Below are 22,617 nucleotides of genomic sequence, written 5' to 3'. Positions count from 1 at the left end.
GTTACGAAAAGATATTAGTGCACAGAGTTTTGTTGCCTTTTTTCGATGCTCCGAGAATATCGAAGAAATGTGTAAAAATAGAAATGCATGATATATCGGTCTTCGAAGTTCCGTTAATTTAAAATTCGCGACAGATCGAGTTCTCCTGCACTCTTTTCGTGAGAGTACCGGTCCGATCGCAGAAATCACCGCGTTATTTACCCTTTCCCCGCTCAACAAACAAGACGTTGTCTTTCTTTATTTCCTTCGGTCGGGGAAGCGTCGAGCTCTCAGAACCGAACGCCGATCGAAATCAACGGATAGCATGTAAATATACACAGAGAGTCGAGTAGCGAGAGATTAAAGACCGGACGCGGATTAAACCGTCGCGTGTATCGATCGATGAAAATTGCAACAGAAAAGGACGCTTTCAAATTTTCACCGCCCGATTTCGCAACGAATCCTCGTAAAAGTGTCCATCGAGAAGCAACGTGCGCCGAATTCGAAAACACTGCGCGCGTCGACTTGTACTCGAACGCGGTTAATTGTAAAAATCTTCGCTCCCGTAAAATATCGGGTCTAAAATTGCGAATCTCGTCGAAACTTTCTCGAAAGAACTCGTAAAATTCGACGGACGAATCTGGCGAACCGTGAACGACAAAAATAGGACCACTGAACCCCCGATAAAGGTAGGACCACGTAACGGTAAGTTTCGCCTCCTCCCCGCGAAGCTCTAGAATCGTTTGGAGAATGTTTCTCGGGGTTGGAAGTGGACTTTATCGAGTAAACGGGAAGTTTTCGGCGGTAACGATTCACGTGGCCGATTGTTCGTACCGTGCCGGCGAATGTTCCTCTTTGTCTCGCGCGTTACGATTATACGGGAGGGTTGCGTCACTGGCCCACCATCGCGCGAAGAAAAGACACGCGTCATTCGTTCGCGGATGTACATTAGTAACTGGGACAATTGCCAGCAGCGAAAGAGTGATATATATATGTATCCACGTTTCTTCGCTACGTCATGCCAAGGAACGCGAACAAACGAGGAGAATGTCTAGAGGGGGGCAATAAAGAAGAATCAATTGTCCGTTTTGAAGTTGGCTCGTGGCTGCCGCTAGCGAGACGGGCTCGCCCTTACGACGCAATCCACAAAGAATCCACGTCGAATTATATCGCGTGGAGGGAGGAATTCCTATAAAAATTTAATCCCCGTTCCTCCCATATGTCGATAACGTTTTCAACGACTTACCGAGATCAGTCTTCTGGTTGTCCTCAGTATACACGACGTCACGCTGCGGTGCTTCTTGCAAGACATGCTCGTGGACGTTGATACGCGGGATCGTTTCCTTTCCACTTATTTAACGCCCGAATCGTTTCTACTTTGGCCACGAGTCTCTTTCCATGGAAAGAGATAATTTTCGAGACGATCGTTAATTTTCGGTAAACTCCCGTCGTTGGTGTCGCGATTGGAAAAGAAACAACGAGCACGGGACAGAGCTCGGTCCCCGAAACTGGCCGGGGACCAAGGTTTACAAATTCGCGAAAAGTCCGACAGGGTCGAGAAACGATCGTACGCGAGAAACGTATCGTATTCAGTTCGCTATCGAGCCGGGAACGATTTGCCAAAAATGATTTCCGCGAACGTACCGAATAGGAGAGAGACTGATGGTGGGACGCGATTCCCGGCGAATTAAATACGGCGTGCGTTATTTCGACGGAAACGGTCTCTACGTCACGGAACGACGTCGTCACGCGCGTTCGCAAACGTCACACGCTTCCGCCTTCTCCCTTTTATCTGGCTCGTAATCCGACGACGATTCGACCCGCGTAAAAGAATTAATCGTGCATTTCCTCCCGGACGAGTTGCAACGCTACGGTTCCCAAGGTCTCGCGCACGGAACCAAAGGGTTTCGATACGCGAGCGAGCGAGCGAGCGAGCGAGCGAGTGAGCTCGGTTCGTTTCATCGAACGTGGGCGAAAACAACGAAAATAATATCAACGCGAATAGAATGTTATTCGCGTGAAAATTTCGTCCCGTTCGATTCTGGCTCGAGAGGCTTGCGTTCACTTTGACGTTTTCATTCCACGAAATTTATTTCAACGATGGACGACGAACAGCGGCATCCTACCGGTTATTTCCGTTTGCTGAATTCGTTCTTCGTTACCGTCATTTTACAATCGAAGTTCCATCTTTCGTAGAAGAATAACCGAATCGTTCTCCGTTCTTTCGTTACTCGACAATTTTTCCATTTTAGAATATTCCTTCTCCGTTCAATCGTTAATAAACCCTTCCAAATAGAGATCGAAGACTTTGCGCGATTTCTCGGAAATTTCCCCGCACTTTGCTCGTCGAAGGTACCCCGTGCTCATCGAAAACCCCCGTTTACGGGGTCCTGTGCGCATTCTCCTCGAAATAGAGCTGGAACGTTCGGTCCGCGGGTTTGGAAAACGTCGCTACAACGTAACGCGAACGGTCGTAGTAGCTGTGCACCGGATTAGGAACCGGATGTAACGGGAACGAAATCGACTATAAAACCGGGGGACGGTGAAGGTTGGGAACGAGGGCACTAAACGTTTCCAGAAAGCTGCGCTCCGATCGGCGTTCAACTAGTAGCTCTTTCGCGCGACAACGAAACAATCGACCGTAAAAAAAAAGAAAAAAGAAAAAAAGGAAAAAAAAGTCGGAAAAAAGGAAAGGGACGAAACAGAGAGACCGGCTCTACAAATGTTTACGAGCGTAGGATACGACTGGCTCGTAGGCGAACCAGACGCAGTTACGCCGCGAGCGATCGCGTACGTGTAACTCGTTGCCGGTATCGCGAGCGAGCGAGCGAGCGAGTGAGCTAGCGCGGGAGTAAAAACGTTGTTGCGTCGTCTCGTAGCATTGTTACGACGACGTAATTTGTGACGTTGCGTCGAGTCGTCGCGGCGGGCGTGACGACAAACGCGAGCGAGCGCGTCGAGTCGCGTTCGCCGAAATATCAACGATACGCCCGTGAAAATGATTATCGTTTGTTACGTATTTAGCGCCTCTTGAACGGGACGCGCGGGTTTTCCGTGGGCGGACGCGTTCGATTACGAATCGTTGGCACCGACCATCGAATCGTTGGTACGAATCGATACGACGACGTATCGTTACCGAGAATTACGACGCCCAGCCACCGACGACGCACACGGAAATTACGCGTGACCGTTCACGTCTGGACGACGAAATCTCGTTGATTAGGTGTCGGATCATTTTCGAAGCGATTTCACGCGGTACGCGAGATTTTCTTCGTAGCGAGGTGCTCTCGTCGCGAGACGCGAACAATACCGAGGTAACCTCGATAGGCTTTAACGAGGTGAACGCGTTCGTGGAGTATACCAGCGTGGCACATCGCCCGAAACCAAGGTTCGAGAGTCTTCCCGACGTGCGTTTACATTTATCATTGCAGGAACCGGGTTTTTTGTTTTTTTGAAAATCTTCTTTGCAGAGAGAGAAGCTAGAGTGGGATAATTTTGAGAGAATAGACAGGATACGTGTATTTAGACGCGTGACTTTTTTCTCGTGGCGTTGGTATCGGAGTTTTTGGAAGCTTTTGTGTCGAAGAAAAGAGATATTGTGTAATTATTTTGCAAAGGCGTAGATGCTTTCTGAGAATATTTTTAGCCGAGAAATAAGTTTGTGATGCAATTGTGAAGGAATATAGGTGTTGGGTGAATTTTGACGCGAGGTTTTTTCTTTGGGGTTTTCGGTTTACGGGAGATTCTTTCAAAAAGAAACGAGACATTGTATAATTATTTTGCAAGGGCGTAGATGCTTTCTAGGAATTTTTTTAGCTGAGAAATAAACTCGTGATGCAATTGTGGAGGAATATAGGTGTTGGGTGAATTTTTACGCGAAGTTTCTTCTTTGGGGTTTTCAATTTTCGAAAGATTCTTTCGAGAAGAAACCAGCTACTGTAAAATAACTTTGCAAGGGTGTAGATACTTTCTGGGAATTTGTTTAGCCGAGAAATAAACTTGTGACGCAATTTTATGAGAATTTGCGTTAGGTGAATTTTGACGCGAGGTGTTTTCGGTTTTAGAAAGATTCTTCCAAGAAGAAACGAGCCATCGTAAAGAAACTTTGCAAGAACACAGAGCACAGATTTTCTGGAAATGTTAGATAGATTTTTCTGGAAATTTTTTATCCGAGAAATAACCTATCGCAACGTAATAGTGAGAATACAGGGTATAGGTGAATTTTGACGCGAGTTTTTCTTTTTTCTCGGCGTAGCCATCGGGGTGTTTGGGGTTCGGATGAGTTTTTCGTTGAGAAACGAGCGATTTACGCGCGGGCAATATTGCGAGAGCGCAGGGGATAAATGAATTTCGAGGCGAGAGAAATTATTGACCGAACAATGCTCTATTATCCTTGCAGGAAGTTTATTATATTTTTATCGCGCGTTTTTATTACGCGCGTTGAAAGGTAGGGGAGACCGGTACTCGAAGCCTCAAGGGTGAAACGTCACGATCGGTCCTGCTTTTGTATTAGTCGCGACAACACCGGCGACCTATCGAAGGGAAACCGTTGATCCAATGGAACGTTTATTTACATTGTATCGAGTCGTCGCGTACGTTCCGTATTTTACGACGTACGAGTTCGATTTTTAATATCGTCCAGTTCCTATTAACCCTTTCAACTCGAGAGGAGACCCTCGATCACCACTCGATTCAGTGTACTTCTTTCAATTCGGGACAATTTTGTGACTTGAAATTCAAATTGGAAATTAAGTATTACACTCTTTTAAGATGTAAACGTATGTACGTCGAGTATTGAAAGAAAAATATTCCGTTCCACATTAATGTTGCGATTTGAAAGATTTCATCGAGGTGCCAGTTTCAGGTAGCAAAAACGCTTCGAGTGCAAAGGGTTAAACGACGATACCGCTTGGTCGCGTGGCACCATTCTTTTTTTTTTATTATTCATTTGTCCGAGGGGAACGACACTCCAGTTCGCTTAGTTTTATTTCGACTCGAATCGACTCGATTCGTGTTACGTTTATTAGGTCCATGCGTTCCGGGCGTGCTTGTAAAACAGCTGTCGCCGAGGATCCCCGTTTAAATAAACAAACGCGCGTAGCTATTGCCTGCGGCAATTACGATAAACCAGCGCGTAAGAGGCGCAGCTGTTGCCGAAACCCAACCCCGATCATCGAGACACTCGACGACTATTTGACCGAGTAACCCCCGCGTTCCTGCACAATTTTTGGGCTTGCCCGGAATCTTTTAGCCGGATCCGCGGAGTGTAAGGTACACGGCCAAGACTGACGAGTGAAAGCACCAAGCGGAGAATGGACAGCGAAATGTCGTGAGAACATTTTAACGGTTTTGTACGGTTCGGCGATGAGTCGATGAATCTCGTCGGGATTTAAGCAAATCTGGACGATGCTCGAATCCGAATAATAATCGAACACGTGAAAAAGTTGGTGTCGACGTCTAGGCGGTGATGTAACCGTGTCGAGTCTACGATGAGAATACGAGCTAGACTGAACATCCGCATACCTTGCTCGATAAGCTGTGGCAGACTAAATTCTAGGTACGATCTCTCAACACCTGAGGAACACGGTTCTGTGTAAGGTTACCAAGTTACTTAGAAAACAACGATATCAACCTGTATATAAGAACATCACTTATGATGGAAGAAAGTCTGTCGATTATCAGCTATGTCTGTGTCAAAACTTGGAGACTCCGTCCTGCGTCAACCTGAATCCTCGATCGCTCTAAAACCGCGCTAAGATGTCTTTTGGTAGTTTCATTGAATATCTTCCGATACTCTAAAATCTCGTTACGGTTGAACTGCACTAAGGTGACATTTAGACTCGTCCTCAGTAGCTAGATAACCCAGAGAAACTACGGTTTCCCTCGCGTATGTTCTACTCGACTTATATTTCGACGATCACTAAGGTGTGAATTTCCCCGTGACTCGAAGAATTTTCTTTCGCTCGCAAACTGTGCTAGGTGTTTTAACGTTCGAAGCTGGGATATCCTCGACGACGATTACTCGAAATTGCGCCACTTGTTCTGCACACTATGGTACGCGAGAAGTTTGTTTCGCATTACCTCGCGACGAATCGGAGATATAAAATAAAGAATCTTCCCTTAAAAGATTGAGTAACCCAACATTTCCCTTAGATTCCCTTCCGTGGTATTTCACACCGTGTTGGGACGAAACAAACATGTACTGTCGGGGGTTGGAAATATTGGGTTGTTTGGAAAGCGATTTGGTTTTTTTTTGGTGAAAATGAAACACAATTTTTAGAGGCTCTAATTGTCAAAGGTTGGAGAAGGAGAGGGGTGAGCGTTTCATTCTGGGTCTGCTAGTGGACTTTTCTCGTGGTGTGGTTGTTGGAGTTTTTGCAAGCTTTTGTGTCGAAGAAACGAGACATTGTATAATTATTTTGCAAGGGCGTAGATGCTTTCTGGGAATTTTTTTAGCCGAGAAATAAACTTGTGATGTGATTGTGGGAGAATAGAGGGGTTAGGTGAATTTTGACATGAAGTTTTTTCTTTGGGGTTTTCGGTTTTCGGGAGATTCTTTTCAAAAGAAACGAGACATTGTATAATTATTTTGCAAGGGCATGGATACTTTATGGGAATTTTTTTAGCCGAGAAATAAACTTGTGATGTGATTGTGGGAGAAGACAAGGGTTAGGTGAATTTTGACGCGAGGTGTTTTCGGTTTTCGAAAGATTCTTTCAAGAAGAAACGAGTCATCGTAAAGATATTTTGCAACAGTAAGGCATCCTAGCAGGCTCTGCCTTATACGCTAGAATATTGAGAGATTAGTAAGGAACCGTATATATACCAATCGGAGCAATTATGGGAACTCGTGGGAAACAGTCGGTGGTTAGTTTTCACTCTGGTAGCAAGCGTGGGTAGCACTGCCACAGATATTTTTAGATTGTATACACATTTTCTTGAATTACATATTCTCCATTTTGGAAAACGAAATCACTTTCCGAACAATCGAATACGACCTCTGGATTAAAGGGAACGTTACAGCACGTGCGAAGGAAAAGCATAAAAGGTATCTGTTATAATGCAACGACTTGGACCGATGCAGTGAAGAGAAGTCTTGAGAAGTGAAGACACTAGGGGGTCGTTACAGACTTGGATATTTTTCGATTGGTGTCTCAACATGACCGTTACAATCCAGTCAATCGTTCATCACCATGCACGACTGTATTATCTTCCACTGTTTAAATAAACGTTCTATTTACATTTCTCTTCTGCTCAAAAATTCCATTGTTCCACAGTATCGAGTAACTTTTCTTCGAATTATTCGAAGCTCGATCGGAAAGCTTCTTACCTGCAATCTTACCAGTAGTGCGCTAATATATTTTCTATTTACTTTTCTATAATGCTCAACAGTATCGAGTAATTTTTCTTCGAGTTACTCAAAGCTCGATCGTAAAGCTTCCTACCTGCAATTTTACCAGTAGTGCGCTAATAATTTTTCTCGCGCCGATGGAAAGTCACTAGGAGACGTCTTCAAGACGAAGACCTTCCTGATGACACTCCCAACAAAAAATTACACACCCCTTCAGCAATGTTCCTCCCGTATCCTAGACACTGGTGCTACGCCAGAGACGCGAATGGACACGTATGGACGAATATACGGTCGAATCGCATCGTTTCCGCGATAATCTTTAACCACGGACGGTTCGATCTCGGCGGTGCCTGGCACAACGATGCCCGAGTGAAATCGTTGCGCCGGACGTTGGCCGGCGCGCGAAATTAAACGCCGCGTTTCACGACACCGACGAACCGAGGAGAACGCGGAAACCGCGAAACAAGCGAACAGGTGTGCGTGTGTGTATTCTTGCGTGTGTGCGTATTCTTGCGTGTGTATGCTTGCGTGTGCGTATTCTTGCGTATATGTATGCTTGCGTGTGCGCGTGTGCGTATTCTTGCGTATATGTATGCTTGCGTATGTGCGTGTGTGTTCTTACGTATGTGTATGCTTGCGTGTGCGTATTCTTGCGTGTGTATGCTTGCGTGTGCGCATGTGCGTATTCTTGCGTATATGTATGCTTGCGTATGTGCGTGTGTGTTCTTACGTATGTGTATGCTTGCGTGTGCGTATTCTTGCGTGTGCGCGTGTGCGTATTCTTGCGTGTGTATGCTTGCGTATGTGCGTGTGTGTTCTTACGTATGTGTATGCTTGCTTGTGTGCGTGCGTATTCTTGCGTGTGTATGTTTGCGTATGTGCGTGTGTGTTGTTACGTATGTGTATGCTTGCGTGTGCGTATTCTTGCGTGTGTATGCTTGCGTGTGTGCGTGTGTATTCTTGCGTGTGTATGCTTGCGTATGTGCGTGTGTGTTCTTACGTATGTACGCTTGCGTGTGTGCGTGTGCGTATTCTCGCGTGTACGCGTGTGCGTTGCACAGCGTCGCGACGAACGAGCGCGTCGAGGGAACTAACGCGACCGATGGATGCCGCGCGCCGAGAAAATTCTCTTATCTCGCTTGGCTCGACGGGGGGTCGCCGCGGCGACGCGATTTCCGCGATAATGAAACGCGAGGAAAGCCAACGGAACACCCGCGTTCAACCTTTCGATAAACATTGACGGCCCGACGACGTTTCGTCCGCTTCATTTGCGCCGCATCGATCGAACAGGTTACGTTCTAAGGGCGTCTCTCGTTCCTTTAAAAATTCTTTTTTTACTTTTTTCATTTTTCTTTTTTTTTTTTTTTTATATATAAATCCCCCGTATTCACGCGTCAGTCGAGCTGCTCGTAGACTTTTACGGGTTGGGTTGCAAGGGAGCCTTCTCTACTCTTCGGTAACCTTTTTTCTCTCGCTAATATTGAGTTGTTCGGAACGTTATTTCGTTCTTTTTGGTGAAAATGGAACGGGGGTTTTTTTAGAGTTTACGAAGATTTTATTTAATTGTATATTCTCCATTTTGGGAAAGGAAGCGACTTTGCGATGGATTAGGAACGAACGATGGTTATTTAGCATGAATGTATACGTACAAAGTTGTTGCGAGTAAATACGACACTGATCTATAGCGTTTATTGACAACTTTCGGTAGATACGAACGAACGATGATTATTTATTGGGTTGTTCGGGAAGTCGCTTAGTTCTTTTTAATGGAAATGAAACAGGATTTTTTTGAAGGGTATAAACATTTTATCAAATTATATATTCTCCATTTTTTAAAACGGAATTACTTGAACGAACAACCTAATATTTATTCGCCAGCCAGTCACGTTACTCGGAGACTTTCACGGGTCTGGATTAGATTCTAACGAGGAACATCGTTTAAGTAAATCGTCGATTGCAATGAAATTTACTTACAATGTAGCAACTTGATAAATATTTGACACTTATTGTTCTTATCCGCTGTTATCCATATATAGGTACTGAAATCAGCCCTCAAAGTCGAGAACGAAGAAAAAATTCTCCCTCGATATTTAAAAAACGATAAGACCAAAGGAAACTCATTTGAACAAAAATTACAAAATTACGCGATCTCGAGTAACGAATTTAAGCTCTCAAACTGTTCTACAAAATTGTAATCCGTTGAAACGAACCGTTAAGAAACGTTCAACCATACTTTCTTCTTATACAATTCCTTTATAAATTTGCCAATATGAACTATACACCCACATGAAAAATACGTGTATATAAAAATGTTCATTCGATCCCTCTGTAAGAGTCAACAATCGTTACGATAAAATCAACTTCAACGCAGATCAGACATTTCCCCGATTATTGTTTCTTCGTTTGTTCACATATCGTTCGCGCATCGTCTTTTGGAAATCTGTTCCGAAACACGATCATCGAGCATTATCGAAGATTCGCGTCTGCGCGCGATTCCTCGCGAGAATCGGCGATCGAAGAGTTTCGCGAGCCTTCGGGGAAATCATTCCTCCTCGCGTAATCCGCACGGCGTTTGCACGGAACGTACGCGGGGACCAACGAACGCGAACTCTCCAGCGGCGTTTTATCCGCGTATCCGGTGCACCATCCACCCGTGCTGTGAAATTCCTGCACGAGGATACAAAATTTCACGCCGCGGAATCGTCGCGTTCCCTGCTCTATTCTTCACGCTCTCAGTCCCGAACGTTTTGCGCTCGGAATCGATTTACAGGGGGCACCTTGACGGCCGGCCGCACCTTTACGAATTTCTTCAACGACGACACTACACGCCCGATCGAAACCGAGTTTTTGTTTTTTTTTTTCTTCTACAAGTGGATAAAACAGTGCGATAAGCCACCGAGGGAAATTATTTACGCGACGCGGACGAACGAGATGGCGGTCGACCTCGGCGCGCTGCGCTCGACTCTGGCCCCCAATGGTGTTCGAAGATACTCGAGGTGCGAGTTCATTTTTTAACGGTACTTTTCATCACCCTGTGCGCGTTTCCTGGTAATCGTCGCAGTTGGAAGAGGAACATTCGTCCTCGAATCGTTTTTGTCGCGAGCAACGCGGGACAGGTAATACGATTAAGAACGTTAAGGAAATTCTAGGGTAAAAGAATTCTAGAGTTAACGAATTCCAGAGTAGAACAAGTTCAACGTAACGAAATTCTCGAGTACGCATTTACTATTGTACAAAATTTTTCATTTGGAAAGAATTCCATCGTAGATTCTCGAATTCACGAAAATCGGTTCGTCGGTATTTTAAACACAGTTTCAAAGAAGATATGCGTTCGTTGTTGAACGTGTTTCCGGAACAGACGTTGAAAATGATTGTAAACGTAAGCGACACCCCCTCGGATGGTGTACAGGGCAAGTTCTATTCGACGAAAACGTTCGGTGTATCTCGTGATCGAAAAATCGATGATTCTCGACCCGGAGAGGGAACGGCGCATAATTGTTAGGCGGGATCGATGAACATTTGCTGCCACGGACAAAAAATCGGAGGTCCGACGGCCGGTCTGGGTGACGGTACGATAAGTTGCGAACCGCAACGCGGCATGATTCGCCGTAACGGCGGCCATTTTTTATCCCCCGACTCCGTCCGCGTTCTTTGATCCGAGCGGCTCTGCTGCCCGAAATTGCTAATTAATCTCGAGTCACTGCGAACAACCTCGAGACTTTGTTGCAACCGAAGAGGATCGATTTTGTAGTGTAACGCGGCAATTTCAGGCTGCATTAAACGCGCCGGCGTGAATAATGCAGAATGATGATTAAACCGAGTTGCCATCTTGCGCTACCACCGGGAGTTCGCGCGAACAACCATCAACGTGTTCGCGTTCGCGCACCACGCGGCCAACAACACACCGTCTCGAGTTTGCCCACGAATATTCGCGACCTCGTTCTTCTTTGTACACATAACTCCTCTTCTTTATTAAAAATATTTTCTTTTTCTTATTAAAAACATTTCCCCCCGTGTATTTCCCGTTTACTCGAACTAAATTCTCAACACTTGCCCACTCTTATTTACTCTTCCATCTTAAAGAATTCTTCGCGCTCTCCCCGTCGATCGAAACGTTTCGTTTCTTAATAATATAATTTATTTCATTGATAACTTAACTTATTACAATATAAGTTCTTATATCAATAACTTAATAATATTTCTTCACGTTCGTCTCGCAATTTACACTCCCCCGATGACACTCACGATCGAACGTACGCGAGGGTTACGCGACCCGTACGCGCTCCGATCGAAGAATCGAGCTACTCTCGCGCTCTTTATTTTCGGAGCGACTATTCGTACAGTACGCAAATTCTCGTACCCGCTTCGCGTCGTGACGCACTATTTTTACTACGGGCGGATACGCGGGCGAGTCACGAGCCTGGGCACACCGACGGCCTTCGTCGAGCCCTCTCGCGCATCGTTCGACGTTCGAATCACCCGCTCGAGGACTCGACCAGGACCGAAATCGGTCCTGTTGAACTGTTGTAAAGTTCAGATTGTCTAGTTTATTATAATATGCAGGTATCTCGCGTATCTGGTAGTACAGTAATTGTATATATAAGAATATAAAGTTGGAACAAATGCGTATACAGTGATACGTCTTGATGTAAACGACGACAGTGTTCAGTGGTCTTTCTGACTCTGGACTTGGAACTCGACTAAAAAGAAAAACCAAAAGGAAAACAGCCAAACCTTTGACCGTGTAACCATACCAAAAAACAGATAACATTCCTTTTCGCACACGTTCCCGTAACAACACGAGACTCTTTCCGCTTGTATAACAACTCATGACACTCCATACGACTGACCGCTGATAACCGAAATTCCTTTTGCATACGTTCCAATAAGAACTCACGAGACTCTTTCCGTTCCCATAACGACGCACTCCTTACGTAACGCAGGACACTCGGGACAAGAACAGATACAAAAACCCGACACATAGGAGACAGATCAGTCTTGACCCGTGATCAGATCCGCAGGAATCTGTGACCAAAGGTACCGCAATTGAATTGTAATACAGAAGAAAATAATAAAGAGTTCGATCTCCCGTTGGAGATCAACATTTTTTATCGAATACTTAATTATTACGCGACAACCGCGTGGCGGACGACCCTTTCGCGCCAATATTAAGACAGTCCTTAAAACTGACATCGACATCTGCTTAACATTAAACGTACCGGCATTTTTCTATACCTAATCTTACCATAGGGGGTCATTTGACCCGTTATGAAATAAACGTAGATTTTTCGTAAAAAATTCTTTATTTATTAAAGGAAATAATTTGCAACATCGTTTCCGATTTCGTATAAAATGAAACACATATTTTTATCGTTATAAACAAAACAATCGACCAATTACATTTTTTACATAGGATGGGTTTCTCCTTCGTACGTTTCCCGCGAACAAATTTTTTACAAATTATGCAAGTTTGTGTTGTTTTATTGTGTTGTTTCCTGATAGAGTATCCACGAATTGATTCCAGCCAGATACAAAATATTGAAAAATACCTGTACAGGCCATCTATTGCACTTCGATTTGACGCTACACTTTCGCGCCATTTGGTCAACTATATCGACGCCAAATTTGGTTTTATTATAGCAACTGATCGTTTCGGGTGTCTTCTTTCCATTGTTCTTGATTTTTACGGTTTTACGTTTGGTACTCGATATCGCTACTTTTTTTCTTGGTTTCGATTTATAAATCGTTAGCGTACAGTCGTTCGATTTCTATGTCATTGTTGAAAGAAGTTTCGAATTATCCTTCGTTGTTTATGCAAGTGCGGGCAATTCCCACCTGTTCGCGCGCATTGTTCCCACTAACGTTGTCCTTTTCGCCAATAATTTCGCAGCCAAAGACGAAGTCGTAAAAAAATGGTCGGTTGTAATATTTCTTCTACAGTTGGTGAAAGGTTCGACTGATTTCATCGCGACAAATTCGCCGAGTGGTATCGACGTCAGTCTGGTTTCATCGCGTCCTAAGTATGAATTTAGAACCAAGGTTCCAGTTGGAAAACTGCTAAAAAATACGTAAACTTCGTACGGGGTCGGATGACCCCCCGTGGTACGTGAGGTAGGTAAAGAATTTTTGTCGGTAAAAAATAAGCTACGAGAAAAACGGAAAGTGGGAAATTGAATAATCGGATGATACAAGAATATACAGAAAGTCGAATGACCGAGAGAAATAACGATAAATGTACGAATTTGAAGTAAATTTTCAAAAGGGGTCGTTTGACCCCGCTTGGTACGTTTAGTGTTAAGATCATCCCTTAAGATGATCGTTGCGTTCGTTCCAACGGAAACGTTCGGGGCAAAGCGTTCCTAAGAGGGTGCCGCGAACCTCCCGTAACAGCTTTCGAATCAGGATTCGATGTAGCTAACCCCTCTCGTCCCGTCGGTGAACAGTGTTGTCCGTACTTACGCGTTTCGCTGGCATCGGCTGCCGAACGGCGTGAGTGTACCGTGAGCGGGCCGCTATATTTACCTTCGGAAAAGTCGCTTTGCCAAGTCGAGTAAGGTGTCGCGGGTATAGTAGCCGGTGCACCGGGAGCGCCGGATAAATCCGGTTCGACGCCAGAAGACGACACGGCATAAACATAGACGAGACAAACTTCGAAAAAGCGTTGCTCACAACGGCCGAATGACCGAGATCGCGACGCGCGACCAAGACCAGGACGATCCCGCGCCGCGTCATCGCGCGTCTGCGAGACTGTTTGCCCCCTACCAATCTTTAAGACGATCGCACCTTCGATATTAATCTTCAAGGTGAAATTTTCACCGTGAGAAAGAGAAACCTGGTCGAAAAGACGACTCGTGTAACTTCGGCTCGGTTCGTCTTCCGCGTGTCGGAAGTTTACCATCGAGATTCTCCTTCGTCGGGGATCCAACGATAAGTATCCCGGAGCATCGAGTTTCCTCTTGGAGACTCACCATTGGTTCTCCAGCTGGAATTTTTCACCGAGCGGAATCTTCCTCGATCGACCAGACGATCGATCCGAGGAATTCTCGTTGGAAAAGTGGCGCCTTGTGACACCCTCGAGATTTTCACCGAGTGGAATTTTTCGAGGATCGTCCGTCGAGTCGAATTTGTTTTTCGTCCTCGAGATTCGAAACGCTTCGAGGCGCGGGGTGTGTTCCAGCCCGCGTGGATTTCTTTCTTTTTTTTTTCTTTTTCTTCTTCTTTTTCTCACCTTCACCCGTTCGTGTGAATGGGACTTAACGCATTCGTCGACCCGTCAACCAGTGGGGGGAAAAAGAGTAAAGATAGTATCACGGGTACATCTCTCGAGTTAGTCTCGCGGTGCTAAGAGAGTTAGGTCGGTTATTTCCGTCATCTCTCGCGGGGTTCACGACCTGCGGCCCGTACGCCGCGTCCTGACGTAATACGCGGCCGCCAGGTGAACGCGCGAACTCGAGGGAACGGGGAGCGACGGTTTTTCGATCGTACCGGAAATATCGCAGCCCCCTCCTCCCCTCTTCTGCCCCTCCGCCGCTGGAAAGGTCGAACGTAGGAATTCGCGAACGGTCTAAATCCTTCTCTCGTCCGACTTTGACTTTTATCACCGTATCCGAAATACGCTCAATGAGGTTACCGAGAGGAGCCACGGAGAATGTCATTCAGCGGTTATTTTAACCATTGTAACATATTATCCATTCATCGGGGACAGGTCAAAGGTGCTCGATTTATTCCCCGATCTTTCATTTATCACGTTTGGTATCTGTGTCGCCACTTTGCGTATTTTCGTCGGAGGATCCTTTTATTTATATAGAAACTTACCCGACCACGGGTGTACGTTAAAAGTATTTTTATTTAATAGGTTAAAAATGTTTGGCGAAACGATTTTTAGTCACAACTCTACGATACGACGAGAAGACGGGAGGAAATACAAAAGGATCCGAGTGTCTCTTACAATGGCTTTATTAATAGAAACGGAATACGTTGTAGAATCTTACCGGGGGGATGAAGACCGTGGAACGCATTAGGGTTGACGCAAATTGCGAAATAACTCTGCAACCCCGTTTACGCGTCATCGATAGCGGTACTGCGCGTCTTCTGTTCTCTTCTCGAGTAAAATTCACCAATCCGTACGTTCACTCTCAACATCGAAACGAACCTACCCGAAACGAGACTAGTGCACCAGCTGGAACGAAACGCGCTACGAGTGGTCGATACTGGATAATTTCAAATCTTACTTTGTATTGTATTGTATTGTTCGTTCAAGAGATTTGGTATTCCAAATTGGAGAATATATAATTTAATCAAATGTTTACACACTGTAAAAGAATCGTGTTTCATTTTCACGAAAAGAAACGAAATGACTTTCCAAATAACCTAATATTGGTACACACCAATCGGAGGATATCCAACCGCGATATTCGATGTCTGGCGAACATCGGAGAATTACAAAAGAAAAGTATCTTTTAGCCTGTTCTCCGAACCAACCGAGTGAAACATTCGACCAGGTAAGACGAAACACGCGTGATCAATTTTCCAACGATATTCTACCATCGCGATCGATGAAGTTGGTTCAAGTTAACCGATCGTTGCTCGAGTACCATGGTTCCCCGTGAACGGACACGGAATGGGTCCCAGTTCGCGAAAGACGCTCAGCAACGACGGACGCGAAAGAGAGTGGCGGATCGATGAACTCGAGCGTGTGCTAATCGCGACTACCGTTCGCAATTTCGAGAGCGACGAAATGCGGCCCGCCGCGATCGGTTAACAATGAGGACGCGAAGCGCGCGGCTCGTAGCTGCTCGTAGCGGCTACGGTGCGGCCGCTCGCGCACACGCGATAATTAACTGAGAAACCGGGCGAAAGTCGGGAAAGCGCGTAGCGATCCATCTTGCGTGTTCAACAGGTATCCAGATAAATTCCACGGCCGGAGAATCGAGAACCCTCGAGGTATGTTCAGCCCGCTCGCCGCGCTCACCCGACCAGCAGGAAACGTTCGGATGCCTGATGTGTCGTTACGTTCACCGGGCCCCGTGTACCCGTGCGCGTACAAGCGTTACGTATCGCGATTGTTATGCTACTTACATCGGGACGCGAATTCCATCGCCGGTAATGTACCCCCGCTCCGACTACCCCTCCCTCCCTCATCGTCGAACCGTACCACCGAGAAGAAATTCTCCGGTAATAAGGATTATCTCCACCGACCGTAAATTACTCCCGAGTCGCGTCGGACGTATTAATTACCGCGCGGGGCTTTTGCGGACGTCTGCCCGCGCGAGCGCACGCTTCGTTTCTTTCCGCCTTCGGTACGGTTTCGATCGTTTTAACGCGCGAGCGCGAACACGCTCGAATCCGGTTCCGTTTTTCACCCCACAGGGAGTCTTTCGTTTTTTGCACAGCAGAGGGCCAGGTTCAGAGATTTTCCACTCGGAGGGGAAAGAAGATTTTCATTGGACTTTCTTCCAGCGAGATGGATACGTCTCGGATGTAACTAGAATTTGTTTCGAGGATCGTGGGTGTTCGAACGTTTCTTTGGGGTTTTGTGTTTTTTTGGGGCGTCTGGAGGTCTACGAAGTCACGCATGGAAGTTTAATAATGGAACTACCAACGGTTAATTCATTGGTATTTTTATTCGATCGCGTAGGTATCTTCGGAGTTGGAGAAATTAATTTACGAGTACCGTCAATTGTCCAATTTGATAATTGTCTATGAATATTGTAGGTGAAGACATTGTTAATAATCGAGTGACTTTAAAAAGAAGTTTGAAACCAATAGAATATTGACCACGGTAGTTGTAGCGTTACGTAGCTTCGACGGAGCAGTAGGAAATTGCGCAAGTGTAACGTATTTTTGTGCAAGTTTCGATAAAGGTCAGTTCGCGTCGAATGTAGTACGCGAATGAATAGAAACTTCTCGTTTCTTCGTTTCGTGGAGAAGAATCGGCCCCTCGGAGTGAATTTTCTTCCAGGTCGAACGATACTGGTTCTCTTTCACAGAGTTGGGAACCACCTCTCGGGGGAGGGATCGTTCGAAGTGGTATTCCTCGCGTACGGATAAATTTTCGGTTTGAAAATTTCGTGTCTCGCTGTGAGAATGTGATTCGATTTTTCGGTGCGTTCTTTGCCAACTGTGGAAATTCTGGCGCGGTTACTTCGTAATTAACATCGCGACGGGTTGTTAATCGCGGTGTGGTCTCTTACAGGTAACCGAGCGTGCGCCCCGCTGTGACGGTCGGCTCGCGCGTTATAGTTTTTCAACGAGGTGTACGATCGCGATCAGCGGGTCTCGAGACCTTCGCTTTAATGGAACACATTCTGTTTACATACGACTGTCCTTTCAATTATCGAGAATCATCAACGGTAGAAGCGACGAACGGTTCTCGACATTTTTGTCCAAAGGGTGCATCGATACGCAATCGAGTATAAGATCGTATACTCTGTGTATTTTTCGAGTGTTACGGTTACAAGTAGTTTAATCTTCGAGCGACTTTCCTACGACGCGTTAGTGTTTTCTGTGTGTCCGTTAGTGTACTTTCCAGAATGGCGCGTTAGCTGTGTAACAGTCCCTGGGACCGGAAGGCGACCGTCGAAGCGTCATCGGAGTGTACGTACGTCGCGATTATCGTTGCGCGAAATTATACGGTGGAAAAGTAGAAGAGTGTATCTTAAGAACTCAATGTTCTTCAAGAACTTGATGATCACCGGTGAAGGATATCGGCGACGACGGAGTCAAAGTTTGACATTCTGTATTTTTTAGAATATTGTAGAATATTGTAGAATATTGTAGAATATTTAGAATATTATAATTAACGACAATAAAGTTTCTGATATATGATATTTTTAGGTCATCGTTCTCTGGAAGAAAATCTCTCCAAATTTTTACGTCCTGTATTGTTTAAAATATTGTAGAATATTTAGAATATTTAGAATATTTAGAATATTTAGAATATTTAGAATATTTAGAATATTTAGAATATTATAATTAACGACAATAAAGTTTCTAATACATAATATTCTTAAGTCATCATTCTCTGGAAGAAAGCCTCTCCAAATTTTAACGTCCTGTATTTTTTAAAATATTGTAGAATATTTAGAATACTTAAAATATTATAATTAACGACAACAAAGTTTCTAATATATAATATTCTTAAGTCATCGTTCTCTAGAAGAAAGCCTCTCCAAATTTTTACGTCCTGTATCTTTCAGAATATTACAGAACATTGTAGAGTATTTAGAATATTAAAATTAGCAATGACAGAGTCGCTAATTTACAATATTCCTAAGTCATTGTTCTCCGTACGAAAGCTTCTCGGAATTTCAATGCCCTGTATTTTTTCCACAAATTCGAAACCAACGAAACGAAGACTCGACCTCCTCATAACTTCACCCAGATACCTAAATTCCAAAAGAGTCTCCGATCTGTAGATACCTACGTAAACCGATCGATTGAATACAAAGCTGTCGTAGATATATATATATATATAAAATTTATTATCTCCTCAAAGTTAAATATCACTCGTTGAAAAAAGATAAAAATTCATTTCAACGTTTACTCCGGAGCTTCCTCCGTGGTACCACGTACGATGTCCTGACCACTGCAGCCACGATGCAACTGCACGCGTTGCAACAGCAACCGATTGAACAGCAAACTCGACGCGCTCGTCTTTAAAAGCAACACGGGTGTCTCACGTTCGTGGATTTTTCTGTAAACGTTTCGCGGAGGGTTCGAGAGAATTCTCCGTTGATAATTTCACGCGGATTCGCATCGAGTTCGAGTTCGAGTTCGAGTTCGAGGAGGCGGCCATCGGTATCGATAAGACGCCGGGACGACGTTGCACCCTTACACCCTCGACGCGGTGTTCCCGCGAGCACGTACGATATTACTTGTGCCACCACCGCGAAGATAACAACGCCACGGTGACGTTTTTCCCTTCTTTCGCGCATCGACGAAGAAAACGGTGGCCGTCGCCGGGATCTCCGCTCCGCGAATTTCCCGCATTCCGGAGTCCGTTCCGGTGCGCCTTCGACAGGAATTCCGGCGAACGTTCGCCGATACTTGCGGCACAACTGGCAGCTAAGTGGTTAAATTAAAGCCACTTGTCGCCGACACCGAAAGTAGAAATCCTCCGTGTAAAGGACCCGTCCTGCTTGTCGCGTACGAAACAGGATTTTCCCTCACCATGCACGATTTTCTTCTATTTTTACGAAACCGTCTACATCGAACGCGTACTTCGACTTCGAATCACCGCGATAACGCCACGAAGCTTTCCAGGAACGTTTGTAAATATTGTACGCGAAGTGTACGTGTTAACGAAGCATCGAAACATTTTATAATAACGCTCGCCTAAGTTTCAACGACTCATTCTCACTGGTTCTTCGTTGCTCGGTGTCTCGAGTGTAAATTTATTCCACGAAGAGAACCAGACGTGGCAATAATAACCAAGATACGATGAATCGTCCGATTAGAGAAATTTTAATTTTGTACGATGTTTGTTTCGTTTTTTATATAGAAGTTAACTCTATATAAGTGAAGTTCTCTCGATCGAAATGAGTCGTACGTGGCACAGATCGGAGAAATTTGACCATTCTTCTATTATTTTTCCAATCGGGAAGGTTCGATTAGATTTCTTACGAGCAAAGTCCGTTCGATTCGGACTCGGTGAATCTCGCCGATTCGTTGACAACGGGGTTGCGTAGATAGAAAACAAAGAATGTTAATTTTCGTAATCGGACGATTTATCGTACACGATCGCTTTCGATAAGACGCGTAATATTTCGAGTCGATAAATTTACGAAGAATATTACGCGTCTTACGAAAGATCGTCGAATACAGCGCGTTAATTGTATCGTTCGTAACGATAAGCACGGAACGATACGATTTCCAAAGTGTCCGCGCGTTTATCGACGAAAAGATCACCGTTCCTCTGACAGTGTACGAGAAAATATTACCACGTGGAAACTGTTACCACGGATGGAGCAAGTTTCACCGTACCCGATCGTTCTCGACATTGTTTCCGGACTTTTATCCGTGGAACTTCCGAGCTTTCCGCGTTTCGCGCCCTGTTGGACGTCGATTTCAATATCCGCGGTCAGATTCATCGGCTCGAGACTGTAGACGAACGCGCGACGTTCCTCGAAAGTGGATCTAATTTCATCTTCCGAAAGCGGTCACGGGGCACATTAACGACGAGGCTTCGACTTCTTTCTGTCTTTTTTCATTCATCTTTCGCGAAAATCGATCATTCTCGTCGACCGCGTACACTCTAATTGTGAACGGGTATCAGATATTCCGGGTTCGGGTCGAGTATCTTTTTCGGGTTTGGGTCGGGTATTTTTCTCGCATTCGGGTCCAGTATTTTTCTCGGATTCGGGTCGAGTATTTTTATCCTGTTCGAGATCGAATCGGACATTTTTCTCGGGTTCGAATCAGGTCCTGAAAGTTTACGATACTCGAGTACCCGAATATTGTAGGTACATATTATATTATAGATATATATATTATAAATTGTAGGGTTACCGATTCGACTTAAGCACTACTTGACACGACTTGGAAATTTTCGGGTACCCGAGTCACGTTCGACCCGATCGGTGACTCAGGTACCCGAAATTTTCGGTGTCCATCGCAGCTCTGTTACGCTCGTTGTTCTCGGTTGTTGCGTCGACACGTGCATACATTTTCCCGTTTGTTCCGCGCGAATGCGTTCACGTACACGCACACTCGTAAGAACCTTTACTCACCGTACCGCGAATCGTAACGACCGTTTGATATAGACTTTCGGTTATCGGCTGTGTCATTTTACTGGCATTCCGTGTGTCGCGCAATTATCCGGACACGGAGAGCGAGAGAAAGACAAACAGAGAGAGGGAGAGTTAATTAGCAGCCATCGCTGAATAAGGCTACCCTCGGACCCGCGTTGTTACCCTCTTGTAAAAAATTAGCTCGCGGCGTTGTCGTTGTCCGCGGCGCAATTGCTTTTGTCATCGTGGAATCTCGATTCTGCCGCGTTTGTTATTGTTTTGAAAGCGAGACACGCTTCTGGGATTAACGTTCACCGAAGACGATTAAACGCCGGCTCGTATCAACGATAAAGGCCACGGGCACTTAAAGCGAGCGAGTGAACGAGCGCGCGCGCGAATTCTCCCTTATCTTTCGTATTTCGCGAAAGTCGGCGCGCAGTCGCGTTCTTAAAATCAAGGAAGACGAAACCGAGCGTTTTAAAGGAGCTAGGAAACGAGCGTTCGCGGGAGCTCACCGTCCACGTACATTACGCCTAATTGCGCTTCGATTTCGCGATTCTCCGAGCGATGAGAAACCTTAAAACGTAAAGTGCACGTGCGCGCTCGCGTGTAATTAGCGACGTTAATGCAGCCGGTATAGCCGTGCATACATCCGAGCCAGATAAGACAAGGTGTACAGCGTGCAATCTCCCGTCGTATAAATCAGTTCTCCAGATAGCGTTACTCCGCTTCGTTGACTCGGGAGCTCGGTTTTTCTCGGATTCCGGCCCTCCGCGTGGAAACCGTCTCGTACGACCCGACGTTTCTACAAGAGGAGGATCTTCACCGGTGGGTACACCGGTGGTGCACCATTCTTTCGTTGCGACGTGGCGACGATGTGGATTTAAATACACGGTGATCGTGCGCCTTGAGAAACTTACGAATATCGATTAGTCGGTGAAACGAGGGAGGGGAAGACTACTTTTTCAGTGACGCGCACCAGAGGGTTCGTACTTTTATAGCGATGCACACTAGAGGGTAGATATTTTTATAGCGACGCACATCTGAGGGTAGATACTTTTATAGCGGCCTATACCACGTAGTAGATACTTTTATAGTGCTGCATGTTATGGCGAGTGTTATTCTAGGGTTTAGATAGTGTTATAGTGGTACACATCGTGCGACAGATACCTTTATAGCTGTTTGATACTTTTATAGCAATGCACAGTAGAGGGTTGATACATTTATAGCGGTCTATACCACGTAATAGATACTTTTATAGCGCCGCATGTTATGGTGAGTGTTATACTGGGATGTAGATAGTATTATAGTGGTGCACATCACGCGACAGGTACTTCTATAGCTGTGTGATACTTTTATAGCAATGCACACTAGAGGGTAGATACTTCTATAGCGGCCTATACCATGTAGTAGATACTTTTATAGTGTCGCATGTTATGTTGAGTGTTAAACTGGGATGTAGATAGTGTTATAGTGGTGCACACCACGTCACAGATACTTTTATAGCGGTGGATACTAGAGGGTAGATACTTCTATAGCGGCCTATACCACGTAATA

General features: G+C 45.2%; 1 protein-coding gene across 1 annotated transcript in view; it reads right to left on the bottom strand.

The window, feature by feature from the left end:
• The window catches only part of Pdk1 (Phosphoinositide-dependent kinase 1), a 51,750-nt gene extending 50,161 nt beyond the window's left edge, over positions 1 to 1,589 (bottom strand). The window contains exon 1 of the mRNA XM_076314652.1: positions 1,226 to 1,589. Within this exon, the coding sequence (XP_076170767.1) occupies positions 1,226 to 1,291 (66 nt within the window). The 5' untranslated portion in view covers positions 1,292 to 1,589. The remainder of the gene's footprint in view (positions 1 to 1,225) is intronic.
• Positions 1,590 to 22,617: the final 21,028 nt, after the last annotated feature.

The sequence above is a fragment of the Ptiloglossa arizonensis genome, chromosome 6 (assembly GCF_051014685.1).
Source record: "Ptiloglossa arizonensis isolate GNS036 chromosome 6, iyPtiAriz1_principal, whole genome shotgun sequence".
Classification (NCBI taxonomy): domain Eukaryota; kingdom Metazoa; phylum Arthropoda; class Insecta; order Hymenoptera; family Colletidae; genus Ptiloglossa; species Ptiloglossa arizonensis.
Note: the sequence above shows the minus strand (reverse complement) of the source record. Positions and strands in the feature narration are given on the sequence as shown.